This window comes from Cervus elaphus, chromosome 2, assembly GCF_910594005.1.
Source record: "Cervus elaphus chromosome 2, mCerEla1.1, whole genome shotgun sequence".
In the NCBI taxonomy this organism is placed as follows: domain Eukaryota; kingdom Metazoa; phylum Chordata; class Mammalia; order Artiodactyla; family Cervidae; genus Cervus; species Cervus elaphus.
Window position 1 is genome coordinate 31,347,633 of NC_057816.1, and position 20,552 is coordinate 31,368,184.

General features: G+C 39.3%; 1 protein-coding gene across 1 annotated transcript in view; it reads right to left on the minus strand.

The window, feature by feature from the left end:
* Positions 1-20,552, minus strand: part of LOC122676088 (glycerophosphodiester phosphodiesterase domain-containing protein 4-like) — a 126,435-nt gene that overhangs the window by 94,509 nt on the left and 11,374 nt on the right. Inside the window, exons 5-6 of the mRNA XM_043875418.1 lie at positions 7,687-7,780; positions 4,231-4,290 (exon numbers count right to left, since the gene is read on the minus strand). Of these exons, the coding sequence (XP_043731353.1) occupies positions 4,231-4,290; positions 7,687-7,780 (154 nt within the window). The remainder of the gene's footprint in view (positions 1-4,230; positions 4,291-7,686; positions 7,781-20,552) is intronic.

A 20,552-nucleotide genomic window follows, 5' to 3' on the forward strand; every position in this document is an offset into this window, starting at 1 on the left:
GTTGCAAGACTACACAGAAGAACTATACGAAAAAGATCTTCATGACCCAGATAATCACGATGGTGTGATCACTCACCTAGAGCCAGACATCTTGGGAGTGCGAAGTCAAGTGAGCCTTAGGAAGCATCACTACGAACAAAGCTAGGGAGGTGATGGAATTCCAGTTGAGCTATTTCAAATCCTGAAAGATGATGCTGTGAAACTGCTGCACTCAATATGCCAGAAATTTGAAAAACAGCAGTGGCCACAGGACTGGAAAAGGTCAGTTTTCATTCCAATCCCAAAGAAAGGCAATGCCAAAGAATGCTCAAACTACCACACAATTGAACTCATTTCACACGCTAGTAAAGTAATGCTCAAAATTCTCCAAGCCAGGCTTCAGCAATACGTGAACCGTGAACTTCCAGATGTTCAAGCTGGTTTTAGAGAAGGCAGAGGAACCAGAGATCAAATTGCTAACATCCGCTGGATCATCAAAAAAGCAAGAGAATTCCAGAAACATATATTTCTGCTTTATTGACTATGCCAAAGCCTTTGACTGTGTGGATCACAATAAACTGTGGAAGATTCTGAAAGAGATGGGAATACCAGACCAACTGACCTGCCTCTTGAGAAATCTGTATGCAGGTCAGGAAGCAACAGTTAGAACTGGACATGGAACAACAGACTGGTTCCAAATAGGAAAAGGAGTACGTCAAGGCTGTGTCTTGTCACCCTGCTTATTTAACTTATATGCAGAACACGTCATGAGAAACGCTGGGCTGGATGAAGTACAAGCTGGAATCAAGATTGCCAGAAGAAATATCAATAACCTCAGATATGCAGATAACACCACCCTTATGGCAGAAAGGGAAGAAGAACTAAAGAGCCTCTTGATGAAAGTGAAAGAGGAGAGTGAAAAAGTTGGCTTAAAGCTCAACATTCTGAAAACTAAGATCATGGCATCCGGTCCCATCACTTCATGGCAAATAGATGGGGAAACAGTGGCTGACTTTAATTTTCTGGGCTCCAAAATCACTGCAGATGGTGATTACAGCCATGAAATTAAAAGACACTTACTCCTTGGAAGGAAAGTTATGACCAACCTAGACAGCATATTAAAAAGCAGAGACATACTTTGCCAACAAGGGTCCATCTAGTCAAAGCTATGGTTTTTTCAGGAGTCATGTATGGATGTGAGAGCTGGACTATAAAAGAAAGCTGAGTGACGAAGAATTGATGCTTTTGAGCTGTGGTGTTTGAGAAGACTCTTGAGAGCCTCTTGGACTGCAAGTACATCCAACCAGTCCATCCTAAAGGAGATCAGTCCTGGGTGTTCACTGGAAGGTCTGATGTTGAAGCTGAAACTCCAAAACTTTGGCCACCTGATGCGAAGAACTGACTCATTTGAAAAGAGCCTGATGATGGGAAAGATTGAGGGCAAGAGGAGAAGGGGATGACAGAGGATGAGATGGTTGGATGGCATCACCAATTCAATGGACATGAGTTTGGGTGGGCTCTGGGATTTGGTGTTGGACAGGGAGGCCTGGCGTGCTACAGTTCATGGGGTCACAAAGAGTTGGACACGACTGAGCTACGGAACTGAACTGATATAGCAAAGGAAACAATCAACAAAATTAAAAGACTATCTTTTGAATGAGAGTAGATATGTGGAAATCATATGCCTGATAAGGGTATCCAAAATATATAAAGAGCTCATACAGCTCAACATTAAAAAAAAGAAACAACTCAAAAAAAAAAAAAAAGAAAGAAAGAAACAACTCAATTTAAAATTGGGCACAAGACCTGAACAGACATGTTTCCAAAGAAGACATAGAGATAGCAAAAAAGGCACATGAAAAGGTGCTCAACATCACTAATCATCAGAAAAATGCAAAGCAAAACCACAATGAGGTATCACCTCACACCTGTCAAAATGGCTATTGTCAAAAACTCAGCAAATAATAAATGTTGGCAAGGATGTAGAATAAATGGAACCCTAGTACACACTGGTACAAATATAAATTAATACAACCACTATGAAACACAGTATGGAGGGTCCTCAAAAAAATTGAAAACAGAACTACCAGCAATTCCATTCCTGTGGTTACGCTAAAGAAAATGAAAACATCAATTCAAAAAGATATATGCACCCCAATGCTCATAGCAGCTTTATTTATGATAGCCAAGTTGTGGAAGCAACCTAACTGTTCATCAACAACAGATGAATGGATAAAAAGATGTAATAGGTGTGTGTGTGTGTGTGTGTGTGTGTGTGTGTGCGTGCGTGTGTACATACACACAATGGACTACAACTAGGACATAAAAAAGAATGGAACTTTGCCATTTGCAAAAAATGGAAGGGTCTGGAGGGTACTATGCTTAGTAGAGTACGTCAGACCAAGAATGAGAAGTGTTGTATGTTTTCATGCATATGTAGAATATACAAAATGAATATAATAGAACAGAAACAGACTCACAGATACAGAAAACAAACTAGTGGTTACTAGCAGAGAAAGGAGCAGGGGAGGAGCTAGATGGGGAAAGGGGATTAAGAGACACTAACTACTAAATATAAAACTTAGTAAGATACAAGGATGTAATGTACAGCACAGGGAATATAGCCAACAGCTTATAATAACTTTAAATGAAATATAATATAAATATATTGATCACTATGTTACACACCTAACACTAATATAATACTGTAAACCAACTATACTTCAATTTTTAAAAAAATGGTAGCCGATGCATTATAAAATTGGGATGCCAGCGATTTCTTGGTATAATATGGAAGAAAGAATTCAATGGTTTATTGAAAACAGGTTTCTGGAATGCTATCACCTATAATAAGCTAACCCACACCATACTGGCCTCTATGGGAGGTCTCAGAGGACACTGAAAAACACATAGTGAGAAAGTGTCAGCATCCTTGAAAAGCACCGTAGTGGCCATGCTTTATGCCTGGATAAAGGTGAGGGATGTTGCCACTCAAACTGGCTTCCTGAGTTCAAAAGCAATGATGAGATTCTACTGTGGCAGAGGCCAAGTAGCGGCACTCACTGCCAGGGGCAAGGTAAGCATGGTTTCTGTAAAAGGCACAAGGCTGGAATGATAATCAGAATGGTTTACCCCATAGGGTTATAACCTGATAGTAACTAACTGATCATGCTGTCCCAATCCCAAAGTAGATGGTGATCTCAATAGGCCTGTTTATGTACTTTTCAGTCTACACTCTTTCCCTTAAGAACTTACAACTTCAATTTCCATCTGTTCTAATCCTTAAATTTACATTTTCAGTTCATTCTTTTCTTTTGAAAAAGAGGAAATTTAAGGAGACCACTCAGAAAATTTGACATGCTCCTGGATTTGAGGAGATACAAGGAAAACCATGCCTAAAAAAAAGTCTATAAATATCAACAGGCTGTGCTGGAGATGCTCAAGCCCATGGCAGTATAAGACAAGGGAGGCAATGTTGGAAATGAGCTGCATGTCTTCAGATGCTGGATCAGTAATGACTGCTTCCTCAGAACAGGTATGGATCCTTTCTAACTGCTAATATAACTTTAAAGGGCTTCAAACTAAGGGAGAGTCAAAAGGACCTCAGCAGAGAAGCATCAGGGCCTATAGGAAAACAGGCATTCACTTTACCAAGGGAGTTGCAATCAAGGTTCTCAGCAGAAGGGTCTCTGAAAATATACATGGAAAAATCCATGTGGTTAAGAGCCAACAACTGCATTTACTTGGTCCTGATAGGACCAACACCTCCCTGTGGGACTGTGTTCTTTTATCCTATTTCTCCTTCCCCTGAGCCATACTCTGGAAGAAGGGTAAAAGGACAATCATGCTCTTTCCACCACTGCAGGTTCCCATGCCTGGGTCATGTGAAATAGGGGAAGGGAAATACTTCATGAAGTTGGAGTGAAGCGCAATTTTTAATGAATGAAACAAGACTGTTCTTGTGACTATAAAGGACTGGGAAAATAATGGAGCTTGCCTAAGATTTTATGGGAATGAGAAGAACAGAGTCACAGAGTCCATAGCAGGGAGAAAAAATAAAGTTTAGGTTCAGTTCCTTCAGTACATCAGTTACCTTTCTTACAAATTTAACGATTTCAATTAAAACAGTGTAAGTAGACTTTTTTAATAAGGGGAACAACAAAACAAAGGGAAGCTCTGTGTTTGACACAATGCTAAAGAGGCACATTCAGTCCTGGTCTCAGGACTCCTATGAAGAGTCAGATGTCCTACCTTATGACACCAATGCAGGTACAATTCAATCCCCTCCCAAAGCAACAAAAACCCAAGTACCTGAAAAAAGAAAAAAAAAAAAGATTATTTTGAAATCCCCAAGATGCTGCCAAAAACACTTTCCTGAATTCAAAATTCCTTTCACAGTCTGGTATTACATTCACTTCTTGCTACATCAGCAGATTTCATATGCTGGGAATTTGCCATACTGTTCCTCTGCTAAAAAGCTCCCCCCCTCCCCATGCCACTGAAGCTTCAAAGAAAGTTCACATGTCACTCCTACTTGTACCTTTCACCACCAACCCCTGGAAGAATTTATTATTATCTTCTCTGGGATTTTGCAAAGTTAGTATATTGATATCTTTCTTGAGTTCCTACCAATTTCTTGGTAGGTATTACTCAGTCACTTCTTAAAGAACAGAGGTCAAGGGCCAGCCTTTCCAAGGGTCATCTAAAAAACCTGTCTTGAGGAACCAGTGCCACTGTTATAACTACTAGCCACTATCATTAACATCGGTATTTAGTCAATAAATCTTAGACAGAATTTGAACCTAAATCTAGCCAGTCACCAAGTCAGTCTGGAGACAGGAATGAAAAAATAGAGTCCTCAGATGCTTAAGATATGAATGAGAGAATGTATGAGGCAGATTTTTATCAAAACAATTTCATGAATATAGTTCACTTATTCTTTATTCAACCTTATAAAATACCATTTTATTAAATATTATCTTGCTCATTTGGAAGAAAAGAAACTGAGGCGCAGGAGGCTGAGGCTCCAGACCACAACTTCCAGGATGATTTTCCTAAATAGAAATCTAATTTATGCTTAATGAACTAACTCACTTTTCAGGCCTTCCAAAGTCTGTTACAAGCCTATCTAAAATGATGTTATTAAAAAAAATAAAATAAAATGATGTTATTCCTTTTTCCTCAATATCCCGAGTTCAGTTAAGTCGCTCAGTCATGTCCAACTCTTTGCGACTCCATGGACTGCAGCACACCAGGCCTCCCTGTCCACCACCAACTTCCAGAGTTTGCTCAAACTCATGTCCATTGAATTGGTGATGCCATCCAACCATCTCATCCTCTGTAGTCCCCTTCTGTTCCCGCCTTCAATCTTTCCCAGCATCGGGGTCTTTTCAAATGAGACAGTTCTTCGCATCAAAGTATTGGAGTGGCCAAAGTATTGGAGTTTCAGCATCAGCATCAGTCCTTCCAAAAATCAGGACTGATTTTCTTTAGGATTGACTGGTTGCATCTCTTTGCAGTCCAAGAGACTCTCCAGAGTCTTCTCCAACACCACAGTTCAAAAGCATCAATTTTTCAGCATCCAGCTTTCTTTATAGTCCAACTTTCACATCCATACACTAGACAGACCTTTGTTTTGACTAGACAGACCTTTGTCAGCAAAGTAATTTCTCTGTTTTTTAATAAGCTGTCTAGGTTGGTCATAGCTTTTCTTCCAAGGAGCAAGCGTCTTTCAATTTCATGGCTGCAGTCACCATCTGCAGTGATTTTGGAGCCCAAGAAAAAAGTCTGTCACTGTTTCCACTCTTTCCCCATCTATCTGCCATGGAGTGATGGGACCAGATGCCATGATCTTAATTTTCTGAATGTTGAGTTTTAAGCCAACTTTTTCACTCTCCTCTTTCGCTTTCATCAAGAGACTCTTTAGTTCTTCTTCCCTTTCTGTCATAAGGGTGGTGTTATCTGCATATCTGAGGTTATTGATATTTCTCCCAGCAATCTTGATTCCAGCTTGTGCTTCATCCAGCCCAGCATTTCTCATGATGTATTCTGCATATAAGTTAAATAAGCAGGGTGACAATACACAGCCTTGAGGTAATCATTTCCCTATTTGGAACCAGTCTGTTGTTCCATGTCCAGTTCTAACTGTTGCTTCCTGACCTGCATACAGATTTCTCAGGAGACAGGTAAGGTGGTCTGGCATTCCCATCTGTAAAAGAATTCTCCACAGTCTGTTGTGATCCACATAGTCAAGGGCTTTGGTGCAGTCAATAAAGCAGAAGTAGATATTTTTCTGGAACTCTCTTGCTTTTCTGATGATCCAATGGATGTTGGCAATTTATCTCTGATTCCTCTGCCTTTACTAAATCCAGCTTGAACATCTGGAAGTTCCCAGGTCATATACTGTTGAACCTGGCTTGGAGAATTTTGAGCATTTCTTTGCTATCATGTGAGATGAGTGCAACTGTGCGGCAGTTGGAACATTCTTTGGCATTGCCTTTCTTTGGGATTGGAATAAAAACTGACGTTTTCCAGTTCTGTGGCCACTGTTGTTTTTTCAAAATTTGCTGGCATATTGATTGCAGCACTTTAACAGCTTCATCTTTTAAGATTTAAAGACTATTATAACTTTATATCTCATACCTGTCACGCTGAAGTGCCCCCATGAAAACAGAATCTGCACATGTCTTGTTGATTTCTGTATCCTCAGTACTTATTATCACTCATATAATGATCAACACATTTTGTTGAAAGAAAAATTAAGGCAAATATTAACTGATTTGGGGGTTGAGTTCTTCTGAATCAGACAAGAAATCAGTGGAGACAAGGAATTATGGAATCAGAGAAAGATATTTATGCCCAATATATAAAAAGGCACTGAAAAACTCCAGTTACCTAAGAATCAGTCTCTCACAAGCTTTCCACTTCTTCAAATTCCTCTGTTTCCTGGCCTGGATTTCTCATACTACATGACCCTACTGTGTCCAGAAACAGAGGCAGGGTCTCTATTGCCTAAAGATATTTGCTAAAATGTACTCTGCACCTAGACTAAGTGAAGTCGCTCAGTTGTGTCCGACTCTTTGCGACCCCATGGGCTGCAACCTACTAGGCTCCTCAGTACATGGAATTCTCCAGGCAAGAGGACCAGAGTGGGTTGCCATTTCCTTCTCCAGAGGATCCTGACCTCAGGGATTGAACCCGAGTCTACCACATTACAAGCAGACACTTTACCGTCTGAGCCAACAAGTTAGTGCACCTGGACTAAGGGACTAGCAACTGTGCATTAAAACAGGTCTGACACGCTAGCTAATTTATAAGACCCAGAAAGACTTACTCTTAGGGGATAGGCTTTGTATGGAATGAGTAGTTCAATATGTAAAGGTACTGCCATATGAAGGTGTGAGCATCTAAAATGATAATACTAAGTATACCAGGAAATAGGCTATGAAACAAGAGAAGAGAAAAAGGATGTTCTACCACTCTTTCTAAGGGTCAAAGTGGTAAGACACATCCTCTAACAGCACAAGCATTTTTTCCTCCATCTATCCCTCCTGCCTAATATTCAGGTAGCTAATGTAAATGCCAACTCTGCTAAGTGTGATCTGAGGTTCTGAGGGCTCCCAGCACCAACTGAGAACCATGCCACAGACAGAGTACCTAGTGAGGCTACTCACGAAAGGAGTGGGAGAAACGGAAAACACTACTCACCAACAGCAATGATGTGTAGGCAGCCAGGATCCCAAGGAAACTCAGTAAGACAATGGACCAGAAGAACCAGAGTCCTGTACCTATAAAAATGACCCTGCAAAAATAAGTTTCAATCCTTAAAATACAGTTAAAAAAAAAAAAGAAAGAAAGAAAATTAGTAGCATCTGCATCAAGGATAGGGGCGACAAGACCAATTAGATGAGGTATAAGAAAACTGGGAGATAAGAGAAGCAATTTGGGAACAGATGGGTGAAGAACTTTGGGGATATTTAGTGGAGAAGTTTTAACTCTGTCCTATAGGTAACTGGGTACTTTAAATGGGGCTCTGTATAAGTGGTATCATTTTTAAAAAGTTATTCAGAATATATATTCAAAACACATATTCTCTTTAAAAAACAATATAATATAGAAGTTCTGGAATTCTAAAAGAGAAAAAATCTACTGCCTTAATAAAACTTAACACTTTCCATTTTGGAAGATTACTGGTTCATGTGAATGTACATTTTCTTATATAACTGCAAGCCACCATGTCAATTTCTCTATCTTGTGTAAGGTATTTGACCCCTTTAAAACCTGTTTTGACATGTCCTATTCCTAAAGGAGATTATGAGAGAAAATTGCTAATGATAAGCTAAGAGAAACAGGATTAAATTTGTTCCACGTATCGTATGTCAAAACTGTTTTAGACTGTTCATTTCAAGATAACAGAGATTACCTTCTCACCATATAAAACCTGGAGAAATTATATTTTAACAATACAGACCTATAACTTGTCTTACTGTACTCTGAAGACACTGAATTTTTTACAAACTGAAGGTTTGTGGCAACCACACATTCAGCAAGACTACTGGCGTCATTTGTCCAACAGCATTTGCTTACTTCCTATCTCTGTATCACATTTTGGCAATTCTTGCAATATTTCAAGATTTTTCATTTCTATTATATTTGTTGTAGTGATTTGTGATCAAGGATCTTTAATGTTACTACCACTACTCGCCGAAGGCAAGTTATTCATAAATAGCTATGGTTAGCTATCTAGCAATAAAATAATTTTTAACTAAGCCATGAACATTTTTTATAAATAATGCTATGGTACACTTACATACTACAGTATAGTAACAGTATAGTATAAAAAGAACTTTTACGTGCACTAAGAAATTAAAAGACTGTGTGACTTGCTTCATTCCTATATTCACTTTATTGCTGTGGTCTGGAAATAAACCCTCAATATCTCCAAGGTATGCCTGTATAAAATATAGATGTGTGAACAAAAGCCACATTACAAAAAAGTAAGGAAATTCTCTTTGGTGAGGAGTTATAATATACATCAAGAAGAATGTAACAAGCAAGCAGCTATCCGAGCGAGAGCTATCCAAGATCAAGACTCTAAGAGTACTCTGTAAAACATGAACTCACAGACGGCAATCAAAACATGTAAGGAGTGTCAACAAATTCACACAGTATGTCAATGAAAAGAATAACCTGAACACTAAAAACATAATAGAATGATCAGAAAGAACCACAAAATAATCAAGATCTTTAGAAAAATAAAGGTCTCACATTCATATAACTAAAATAGATGTTTTAAAACAAGCACATTAATTATCAAAACCATAAAATGGAGATCTTAGAAAACATGCAAGATAACCTATAATGGAAAAGGTCTGAAAAAAATATATATATATATGCACGTGTCTGTGCATATCTATATATATGTAGCTGAATCACTTTGCTTACACTTATAAATTAGCTATTTTGTTGTTGTTTTAGTTGCTAAGTTGTATCCAACTGTCTGTGAGCCCTTGGACCATAGCCCACCAGATTCCTCTGTCCATGAGTTTCCCACGCAAGCATACTAGAGTGGGTTGCCATTTCCTTCTCCAGAGGATCTTCCTGACCCAAGGATCAAATCCTCACCCCTTGCATTACCAGGTAGATTCTTTACCACCAAGCTACCAGGGAAGCAAATTAGCTATATTTCAATTTTTTTTAAATGAAAGATGGACTTAATAGCTGTTGAGATATAATCAAAGAATTCAGCAAACTGCTTAGCCAAGTAAGGATACTGACTTCATTTTCCAAGTGAGGAAGTTAAAGTTTACTATTTAATGGTGCCTCTATCTTTCCTAATCATTTCTCTAGCCACATCTATTTTCTTTCACTTCCTTTGAACCTAAAAGGTCTTCTTTTGTACATTCAATTACATGTAAATATTGATATTGTTATAGTTTAGTTCAGCTCAAAATCCTCTCACCAAATTCAGGTAAAGTTACCACCCACTCACCATGAACTGCAGGAAGAATTCTACACAAGTTTGTTTGTGTTTTTTTTTTTTTCCTCCTTTCATCTTCCACTTCTTCTTGACCTATGGAGTTGTACTCAATATAGGTAGTAGTAGTCAAGTAGCATGGAAGTGAGAAGAATGAAAAGGTGTTTGTTTAGCTGAGTGGAATTGGAAAAAGTGTTTCTTGGCTGTCACATTTTTAAATTGGGTATATACAATTGCTCAAGATTATGCAGTAGACTTCATTCCACATGGATTGTCCACTTTAGGATTCTTCTGACTTACTATTTTCAAGCAGTTTCCTCTGTTCTACAACATTGCTTTACATCTCTCTAGCAGAATAATCTGGAGAAGGCAATGGCAACCCACTCCAGTACTCTTGCCTGGAAAATCCCATGGACGGAGGAGCCTGGTAGGCTGCAGTCCATGGGGTTGCTAAGAGTTGGACATGACTGAGCGACTTCACTTTCACTTTTAACTTTCATGCATTGGAGAAGGAAATGGCAGCCCACTTCAGTGTTCTTGCCTGGAGAATCCCAGGGATGGGGGAGCCTGGTGGGCTGCCGTCTATGGGGTCACACAGAGTCGGACACGACTGAAGCGACTTAGCAGCAGCAGCAGCAGAATGATCACACACCTTTTTGGATGAAGTCCTTCTCATCCAATAGAGACAGCCCTTGTCTAGCAGCCCAGTCAGCCTTCCCATCTACATCCAGTCTCTGCGCTCATATTTAAAGAAACCTTCTAGGAGCGTTTCCTTGCTTTCCCAGAGATACAAGGTGCAGACTTCCGGCATGCTCTCCCAATGTCTACCATACATACCACAATGCTTATCAGCAGAATCAACTGTCAGCTGACAGCAACTCTGAGGAAAAACAAAAGACACAACAGGTTCTACATGAGGACACACACAAGCCATGGAGCTTTTGTCTACCACCATGTCAAGAGCCAATTCTTTGCAACCCCGCGAGCTGCAGCATGCCAGGGTTCCCTACCCTTCACTATCTCCCAGAGTTTGCTCAAACTCATGTCCATTGAGTCAGCCATACCATCCAAACCTCTCCTCTGTCACCCCCTTCTCCTACTGTCCTCAATCTTTCCCAGCATCAAGGTCTTCTCGAATGAGTCAGCTCTACACATCAGGTGGCCAGAGACTGGAGCTTCAGCTTCAGCATCAGTCCTTCTAATGAATATTCAGGGCTGATTTCCTTTAGGATTGACTGGCTTGATCTCCTTGTTGTCCATGGGACTCTCAAAAGTCTTCTCCAGTACCACAATCTCACATCCATACACGACTACTGAAAAAAAGCATAGCTTTGACTAGAAAGACTTTTGTCGGCAGTGATGTCTCTGCTTTTTAATATGCTGTCTAGGTTGGTCATAGCTTTTCTTTCAAAGAGTAAGGGTCTTTTAATTCCATTGCTGCTGTCACCATCTGCAGTGATTCTGGAGACCAAGAAAATAAAATCTGTCACTATTTCCACTTTTTCCCATCTATTTCCTGTGAAATGATGGGACCAGATGCTATGATATTAGTTTTTTGAATGTTGAGTTTTAAGCCAGCTTTTTCACTCTCCTCTTCCACCTTCATCAAAAGGCCCTTTAGTTCATCTTCGTTTTCCACCATTAGGGTGGCATCATCTGCATATCTGAGGTTACCCATATTTCTCCCAGTAATATTGATTCCAGCTTGTGAGCCATCCAGCCCAGCATTTCACGTGATGTATTCTGCATGTGTTAAATAAGCAGGGTAAAAACATACAGCCTTGATGTACTCCTTTCCCAATTTTGAACCAGTCCACTGTTCCATGTCCGGTTATAACTGTTGCTTCCTGACCTGCATACAGGTTTCTCAGGAGGCCAATAAGGTGGTCTGGTTTTCCCTCTCTTCAAGAATTTTCCAGTTTGCTTCAATCCACACTGTCGAAGGTTTTAGTGTAGTCAATGAAGCAGAAGTAGATGTTTTTCTGGAATTTTCTTGCTTTTTCTGTGATCCAAAAGATGTTGGCAATTTGGTCCCTCTACCTTTTCTAAATCCAGCTTGAACATCTGGAAGTTCTCGGTTCATGTACTACTGAAGCCTAGCTTGAAGGATTTTGAGCATAATCTTGCTAGCAAGTAAAATGAGTGCAATTGTATGGCAGTCTGAACATTATTTGGTATTGTCTTTCTTTGGGATTGGAATGCAAACCAAACTTTTCCGGTCCTGGGGCCACTGGTGAGTTTTCCAACTTTGTTGGCATATTGAGTGTAGCACTTTAAAAGCATCAAATTTTAGGATTTGAAATAGCTCAGCTAGAATTCCATCACCTCCACTAGCTTTGTTCGTGTTAATGCTTCCTACGGCCCACTTGACTTCACACTCCAGGATGTCTGGCTCTAGGTGAGTGACCACACCATTGTGGTCATCTGGGTCATTAAGAAATACACAGTTCTTCTGTGTATTCTTGCCACCTCTTCTTAATATTTTAACACTCTTAATATCTCTGCTTCTTGTCATTTCAGTCCTTAATTGCGCCCATCTTTGCATGAGATGTCCCCTTGGTATCTTCACTTTTCTTGAAAAGATCTCTGGTCTTTCCCACTCTATAGTTTTCCTCTATTTCTTTTCATTGCTCACACAAGAAGTCTTTCTTATCTCTCCTTGCTTTTCTTTGGAACTCTGCATTCAGCTGGGTATATCCTTCCCTTTTTCCTTTGCCTTTCACATCTCTTCTTTTCTTGGCTCTTGTAAGGCCTCCTCAGACAACCACTTTGCCTTCTTGCACTTTTTTTTCTTGGGGATGATTTTGGTCACCACCTCCTATACAATGTTATGAACCTCTGTTCATAGTTTTTCAGGCACTCTGTCTACCAGATCTAATCCCTTGAATCTATTTGTCACCTCCACTATGTGGAGGGATTTGATTTAGGCTCAATGGCCTAGGGGTTTTCCCTACTTTCTCCAATTTTAGACTGAATTTTGCAGTAAGGAGCTGATGATTTGACCCACAGTCAGTTCTAGGCCTTGTTTTTGCTGACTGTATACAGCTTATCCATCTCTGGCTGCAAAGAATATAATCAATCTGATTTAGGTATCGATCATCTGATGATGTCCATGTGTAGAGTTGTCTTTTTTGTTGTTGGAAGCTAACTCTCCTTAGCAAATGTTAACACCTTAGCTGATGGTATTGCTTTGTATTAGCTTAGCATCAATGATGTTGCCTGGATTCCATTTTGTTTGTCCAATGAACCACAGAGACCTCAAATTGACACTAGCACTCTCAGGTGCTAGTGATCTAGACAAGATCTAGACAACAGCCCTTAATCGTAAGCAAATAAAAGTTCTTGATATGACTTTCCCAACAGTCCTTATGGGCAACAGTCTCCCATGTTTCCCAGCATCTGTACTCTTTATGTGCCCCTTAGATAAGACTCTCATAGGGCTTACAAGAACTTTCCTCTTATAGTATGATTTAACCAATCTGGCCCTAGCCCAGGAATCACAAAGCACTCTAGCCATAGACCCTAATAAAGGCATGTGCCTAGGTCCTGCCTCGCTCTCTGTCTACATTCTCCCTTGGCCTCCCTGGGTGGGCTCAAAGCACCGTGTACTTCCTCCAGTACCTACAAATAATAAACTTCTCTATTTTAATTTCTCTTGCAGTCTGTTGCTGAACCATCTTGTTGCTTCAGCTCACTAGCATCCTGTGCTCCACATAACAAATGTTGCTATGATCACTCACCTAGAGCCAGATATCCTGGAATGCAAAGTCAAGTGGGCCTTAGGAAGCATCACTATGAACAAAGCTAGTGGAGGTGATGGAATTCCATTTGAGCTATTTCAAATCCTAAAAGATTATGCTGTGAAAGTGCTGCACTTAGTATGCCAGCAAATTTGGAAACCTCAGCAGTGGCAACAGGACTAGAAAAGATCAGTTTTCATTCCAATCCCAAAGAAAGGCAATGACAAAGAATGCTCAAACTAACGCACAACTGCACTAGTCTCACACGCTAGTAAAGTAATGCTCAAAATTCTCTAAACAAGGCTTCAACAGTACATGAACCGTGAACTTCCAGATGTTCAAGCTGGATTTAGAAAAGGCAGAGGAACCAGAGATCAAATTGCCAACTTCCACTGGATCATCAAAAAAGCAAGAGAATTCCAGAAAAACATCTGCTTTATTGACTATGCCAAAGACTTTGACTGTGTGGGTCACAACAAACTGGAAAATTCTGAAAGAGATGGGAATACCAGACCACCTGATATGCCTCTTGAGAAATCTGTATGCAGGTCAGGAAGCAACAGTTCAAACCAGACATGGAACAACAGACTGGTTCCAAATTGGGAAAGGAGTATGTCAAGGCTGTATATTGTCACCCTGACTACTTAACTTATATGCAGAGTACATCATGAGAAATGCTGGACTGGAAAAAGCACAAGCTGGAATCAAGATAGCTGGGAGAAATATCAATAACCTCAGATACGCAGATGACACCACCCTTATGGCAGAAAATGAAGAACTAAAGGGCCTCCTGATGAAAATGAAAGAGAAGAATGAAAAATTTGGCTTAAAGCTCAACATTCAGAAAACTAAGATTATGGCATCTGGTCCCATCACTTCATGGCAAACAGATGGGGAAACAGTGACAGACTTTATTTTTGGGGGCTCCAAAATCACTGCAGATAGTGATTGCAGCCATGAAATTAAAAGATGCTTGCTCCTTGGAAGAAAATTTATGACCAACCTAGACAGCATATTAAAAAGCAGAGACATTACTTTGCCAACAAAGGTCCATCTAGTCAAAGCTAGATGGTTAGGTTAGTGGACACCTTGATTTCATTATGAGATCCTAAGCAGAGTACACAACCAACCATGCCCGACATCTGACCCAAAGAACTATGAGGAAATAAATGGATACTGCTTTAGGCCACTGAATTTGTGGTAATTTGCTATGGGAACAACTTGGAATATGGAGCAAATATGGAATATTGCCCAATAACTTTCCCTGTAGCTTTAGAAACAATGCGGCCTCACTCTTGTGTTTTAACAACTTTATCTGAAGATGGAGTACTGCCGTGAGGATCCTGCCTGCTTCTGGGTACTGTATTCCAACTATGCATTCCAAACCTAAAGAAATAACCGCAGGGTGGGTTTGGGGATTCCAATGATTACCTACTTCCATTGATTACTCTGAGTGGTGAATTACAGTGCTGTTCTACATCTCTAGAAATTTGTATCAATTCAGAGTCAGTACCCAGTAACTGTCCCAAAAGTATTTCTCTTGGCCTGGTGCACAACCACCCTTGTAAATAGCCAGATCTTCCTTGGAGGGCGAATTATACAGTCCTATATGGGCAGATCACTTTATGCGGCAAGGCTCTTCCTCAAGGATTTCTCTTCATTCAAGAGCTAATTTACTTGGTAAACGAAATACAGACTAGGAACAAAGAATAGGAAAACAACAGAAAAAAACTAACAAAACTAAGACTTCATTCTTTGAAAAAATACACATAATTGACAAAGCATCAATAAGATTAACCAAGGAAAAAAGAGGATCCAAATAAACGAAAATTTAAATTTAAAAGGAATCTCTACAACTGATATCACAGAAAGGAACATAATAGATGACTATGAACAACTTTGATGCTTTCAAACTGTGGTGCTGAAGAAGACTCTTTAGAGTCCCTTGGATGGAAAGGAGATCAAACCAGTCAATCCTAAAGGAAATCAACTCTGAATATTCATTGGAAGAACTAATGCTGAAGCTGAAGTTCCAATACTTTGGCCACCTGATGTGAAAAGCTAACTCATTAGAAAAGACCCTGATTGAAAGATTGAAGGCAGGAGGAGAAGGGGGCGACAAGAGGATGATATGTTTGGATGGCATCACTGATTCAATGGACATGAGTTTGAGCAAATGCCAGAAGATACTGAAGGACAGGAAAGCCTGGAATGTTGCAGTCCATGGGTCGAAAAGAGTTGGATACGACTGAACAACTGAACAACAAAATGCACAATCTAGAAAAGAGAATAAACTTCTAGAAACAAACAACCTACCAAGACTGAATCATGAAGAACTAGAACATCTGATCGTAGTAATGAGAAAGGAGAGTGAATCAGTAATCAAAACCCTCCCAAAAAAAGAAAAGCCCATGACCAATTGTTTCACTGGCAGAGTTTAAACATTTAAAGATGAATTAACATCAATTCTTCTCAAACTCTTAACAAATGAGAAAGGAGAGTGAATCAGTAATCAAAACCCTCCCAAAAAAAGAAAAGCCCATGACCAATTGTTTCACTGGCAGAGTTTAAACATTTAAAGATGAATTAACATCAATTCTTCTCAAACTCTTAACAAAAGCTGAAGAGGAGAGAGCACTCTCAAATTCATTTTACAAACTTCTTTTTAATGTTTTTTTTAAAAAAAAACATTTTTTACCAGCATTTTCCTGATATAAAAGTCAGATAAGGAACGACAAGAAAAGAAACTACAGGCCAAAGTCTCTGATGAATACAGATGCAAGAATTGACAACAAAATACCACAAGTCAAATATAACAGCACATTAAAAGAATCATACACTATGATCAAGTGGGTCTGTCCCTGTAATACAAGAATAGTTCCCTACACACGAATCAATAAATGTCATCACCACATTAACATATAGAATGAAAGATTAAAATCATATTATCATTTCAACAGATGAAAATACAGCATCTGACAAATTCAATCTCCATTCACGATTAAAAAAAAAAAAAAAAACTCTCAACAAACTGGGTATAGGAGGAACACATCTCAGTGAAACAAAGCCACACATCACAAGCCCACATCTTACTCAATGGTGAAAGCGAAGAGCGTCTCCTTAAGATCGGGACTAAGACAAGACTGTACAGCTTCAGCACTCCTGACCAACAAGCACTGGGAGTCCTAGTTAGAGGAATCAGGCAAATAAGAGAAAGAAATAAAAGGCGTCAGGACCACAAAGAAGAAGTAAAACCTTCTCTATGCGAAGATGACATTTCATATAGAGAAAATATTAAAGACTCCATCAAAAACTGGAAAGATCTAATTAATTAAAGTTGAAGTTGCAGGACACAAATATACAAAAATCTGCTGCATTTCTACATACTGATAACAAATACATAAAAAATTAAGATTAACAACCTTTGTTACATCAGTTCAGTTCAGTCGCTCAGTCATGTCCAACTTTTTGAGACCCCATGACCACAGCATGACAGGCCTCCCTGTCCATCACCAACTCCCGGAGTCCACCCAAACCCATGTCCATTCCAACCATCTCATCCTCTGTCATCCCCTTCTCCTCCTGCCCTCAATCTTTTCCAGCATCAGGGTCTTTTCAAATGAGTTAGATAATCATTAACAAAAATAAAATAGTTAAGAATAAATTTAATCAAGTACCTTAAAGAGCTATCCACTGAAAATTATAAGACATGAAATGAAAAGATACCTCATGTTCATAAACTGAAACAATTAATATTGCTAAAATTTCCATACAACTGAAAGCAATCTAAGGACTGGATGCAATCCCTATCAAAATTCCAATAGCACTTTTTATAGAAATAGAATAAACAATCCTAAAATGTGTAAGGAACCACAAAAGATCCCAAATAGCCAAAGTAATACTGAGAAAAAAGAACTAAGCTGGAGACATTACACTTTCTAATTTCAAACAATACTACAAAACTATAATAATTAAAAAAGTAGAGTATTGGCACAAAAACAAACACCAGATCAATGGGATGCCACAAAAAGCCCAGAAATAAACCCATGATTATACATGGTCTATTATTTTATGACAAAGGAGACAAGAACCAGGATATTCAATGTGGAAAGGACAGTCTCCCCAATAAACAGGGTTGAACAATCATGCAAAACAGTGAAACCAATATCTTACACCACATACTGAAATCAACTCAATATGCATTGAATTCTTGAACATAAAACATCAAACCAAAGAACTCCTACAAGAAAATATAACCAGTAAGTTCCTTAATATCACCCTAGGTTATTTTTTTTTAATTTGACATCAAAAGCAAAAGGAACAAAAGCAAAAACAAACAAGGGTAACTATACCAAACTACTTCCTCTGCATAGCAAAGCAAATGGGAGAAAATATTTACAAAGCACATATCTGATTAACAGATTAATATCCAAAAACATATAAAGAGTTCATACAACCGAATATCAATTAAAATAATCCAATTTAAAAACAGAGAGGATTGGAATAGACATTTTTCCCAAGAAGACATACAGGCCACAGGTATATAAAAAGGTATTCAGCAACAACTAATCATCAGGAAAAAGCAAATCAAAACAACAATTAGATATCGCTTCATATTTGTTAGAATAGTTTCTACAAAAAAGACAAAACATAACAAGTGTTTGCTAGGATATGGACAAAAGGCAACCTGTGTGTACCACTGGCTGGAATGTAAATTGGTGCAGGCACTATGGAAACCAGTATGTGGGTTCCTCAAGAAAAATTAAAATAGAGCTATCATATAATCCAGGAATTCAGCTTCTCAGTCTTTATGAAAAACATTTAACTTTAAAAGATATATTCGCATCTATGTTCACTGCAGCATCATTTACAATAGATTAAAAGAATTAGATCTGAAAGACAGAGTGCCTGAAGAACTATGGACTGAGGTTCGTAACAATGTACAGGAGGCAGTGACCAAAATCATCCCCAAGAAAAAGAAATGCAAGAAAGCAAAACGGTTGCCTGAGGAGGCCTTACAAATAGAAGAGAAAAGGAGAGAAGTGAAAGACAAGGAAAAATGGGAAGATATACCGATCTGAATGCAGAGTTCCAAAAAATAGCAGGAGAGACAAGGAAGTCTTCTTGTGTGAACAATGAAAAGAAACAGAGGAAAGAAATAGAATGGGAAAGACTAGAGACCTCTTCAAGAAAACTGGAGATACCAAGGGAACATTTCATGGGCACAAAAGATGGGCACAATAAAGAACAGAAATGACAAGGACCAAACAGAAGCAGAAGATATTAAGAATAGGTGGCAAGAATACACAGACGAACTGTACAGAAAAGATCTTAAAGACCCAGATAACCATAATGGTATGATCACTCACTTAGAGCCAGATATCCTGGAGTGTGAATTCAAGTGGGCCTTAGGAAGCACTGCCATGAACAAAGATAGTGGAAGTGACGGAATTCTAGGTGAGCTATTTCAAATCCTAAAAGATGATGCTGTTAAAGTGCTGCAGGCAGTATGTCAGCAAAGTTGGAAAACTCAGCAGTGGCTGCAGGACTAGAAAAGGTCATTTTCCATTTCAATCCTGAAGAAAGGCAATGCCAAAGAATGTTCAAATGACTGTACAATTGCGTTCATTTCACATGCTAGCAAGGTAATGCTCAAAATCCTTCAAGCAAGGCTTCAATAGTATGTGAACTGAGAACTCCCAGATGTTCAAGCTGGATTTAGAAAAAGCAGAGGAATCAGAGATCAAATTGCTAACATGCGATGGATCAGAGGCAAAGCAAGAGAACTCCAGAAAAACATCTACTTCTGCTTTACTGACTACACTAAAGCCTTTGATGGTGTGGATCGCAATGAACTATGGAAAATGCTTAAAGAGACGGGAATACCAGACCACCTTACCAGCCTCCTAAGAAACCTGCATGCAGGTAAAGAAGCAGTTAGAACTGGACATGGAACAATGGATTGGTTCAAAATTGGGAAAGGAGTACATCAATGCTATATGTTTTCACCTGCTTATTTAACTTATATGCAGAGTATATTCTGCAAAATGCTGGCCTGGATGAAGCACAAGCTGGTATCACAATTGCCGGGAGAAACACCAACAACCTCAGATATGCAGATGACACCACCCTAATGGCAGAAAGAGAAGATGAACTAAAGGGCCTCTTGATAAAAGTGAAAGAGGAAAGTGAAAAAGCTGGCTTAAAACTCAACATTCAAATAACTAATATCATAGCATCTGGTCCCATCATTTCAGAGCAAATAGATGGGGAAAAAGTGGAAACAGCAGCAGATTTTATTTTCCTGGGCTCCAAAATCTCTGTGGACAATGACTGAAGCCATGAAATTAAAAGACGCTTGCTCCGTGGAAGGAAAGTTATGACAAACCTAGACAGCATATTAAAAAGCAAAGACATCACCTTTGCTGACAAAGGTCTGTCTAGTCAAAGCTATAGTTTTTCCAGTAGTCATCTACAGATGTGAGAGCTGGACCATTAAGAAGGCTGAGTGCCAAAGAACTGATGCTTTTGAACTGTGGAGCTGGAGAAGACTGTTGAGAGTCCTCTGGACACCCAGGAGATCAAACCAGTCAATCCTAAAGAAATCAACCTTGAATATTCATTGGAAAGACTGATGCTGAAGCTGAAGTTCCCATACTTTGGCCACTTGATACCAGAGTCAACTCACTGGAAAAGACCCTGATGCTGGGAAAGACTGAAGCAGAAGAAGGGGACGACAGAGGATGAGATGGCTGGATGGCATCACTGGATCGATGACATGAGTTTGAGCCAGCTCTGGGAGCTGGTGATGGACAGGGAAGCCAGGCGTGCTGCAGTCCACGGTGTCACAAAGAGTC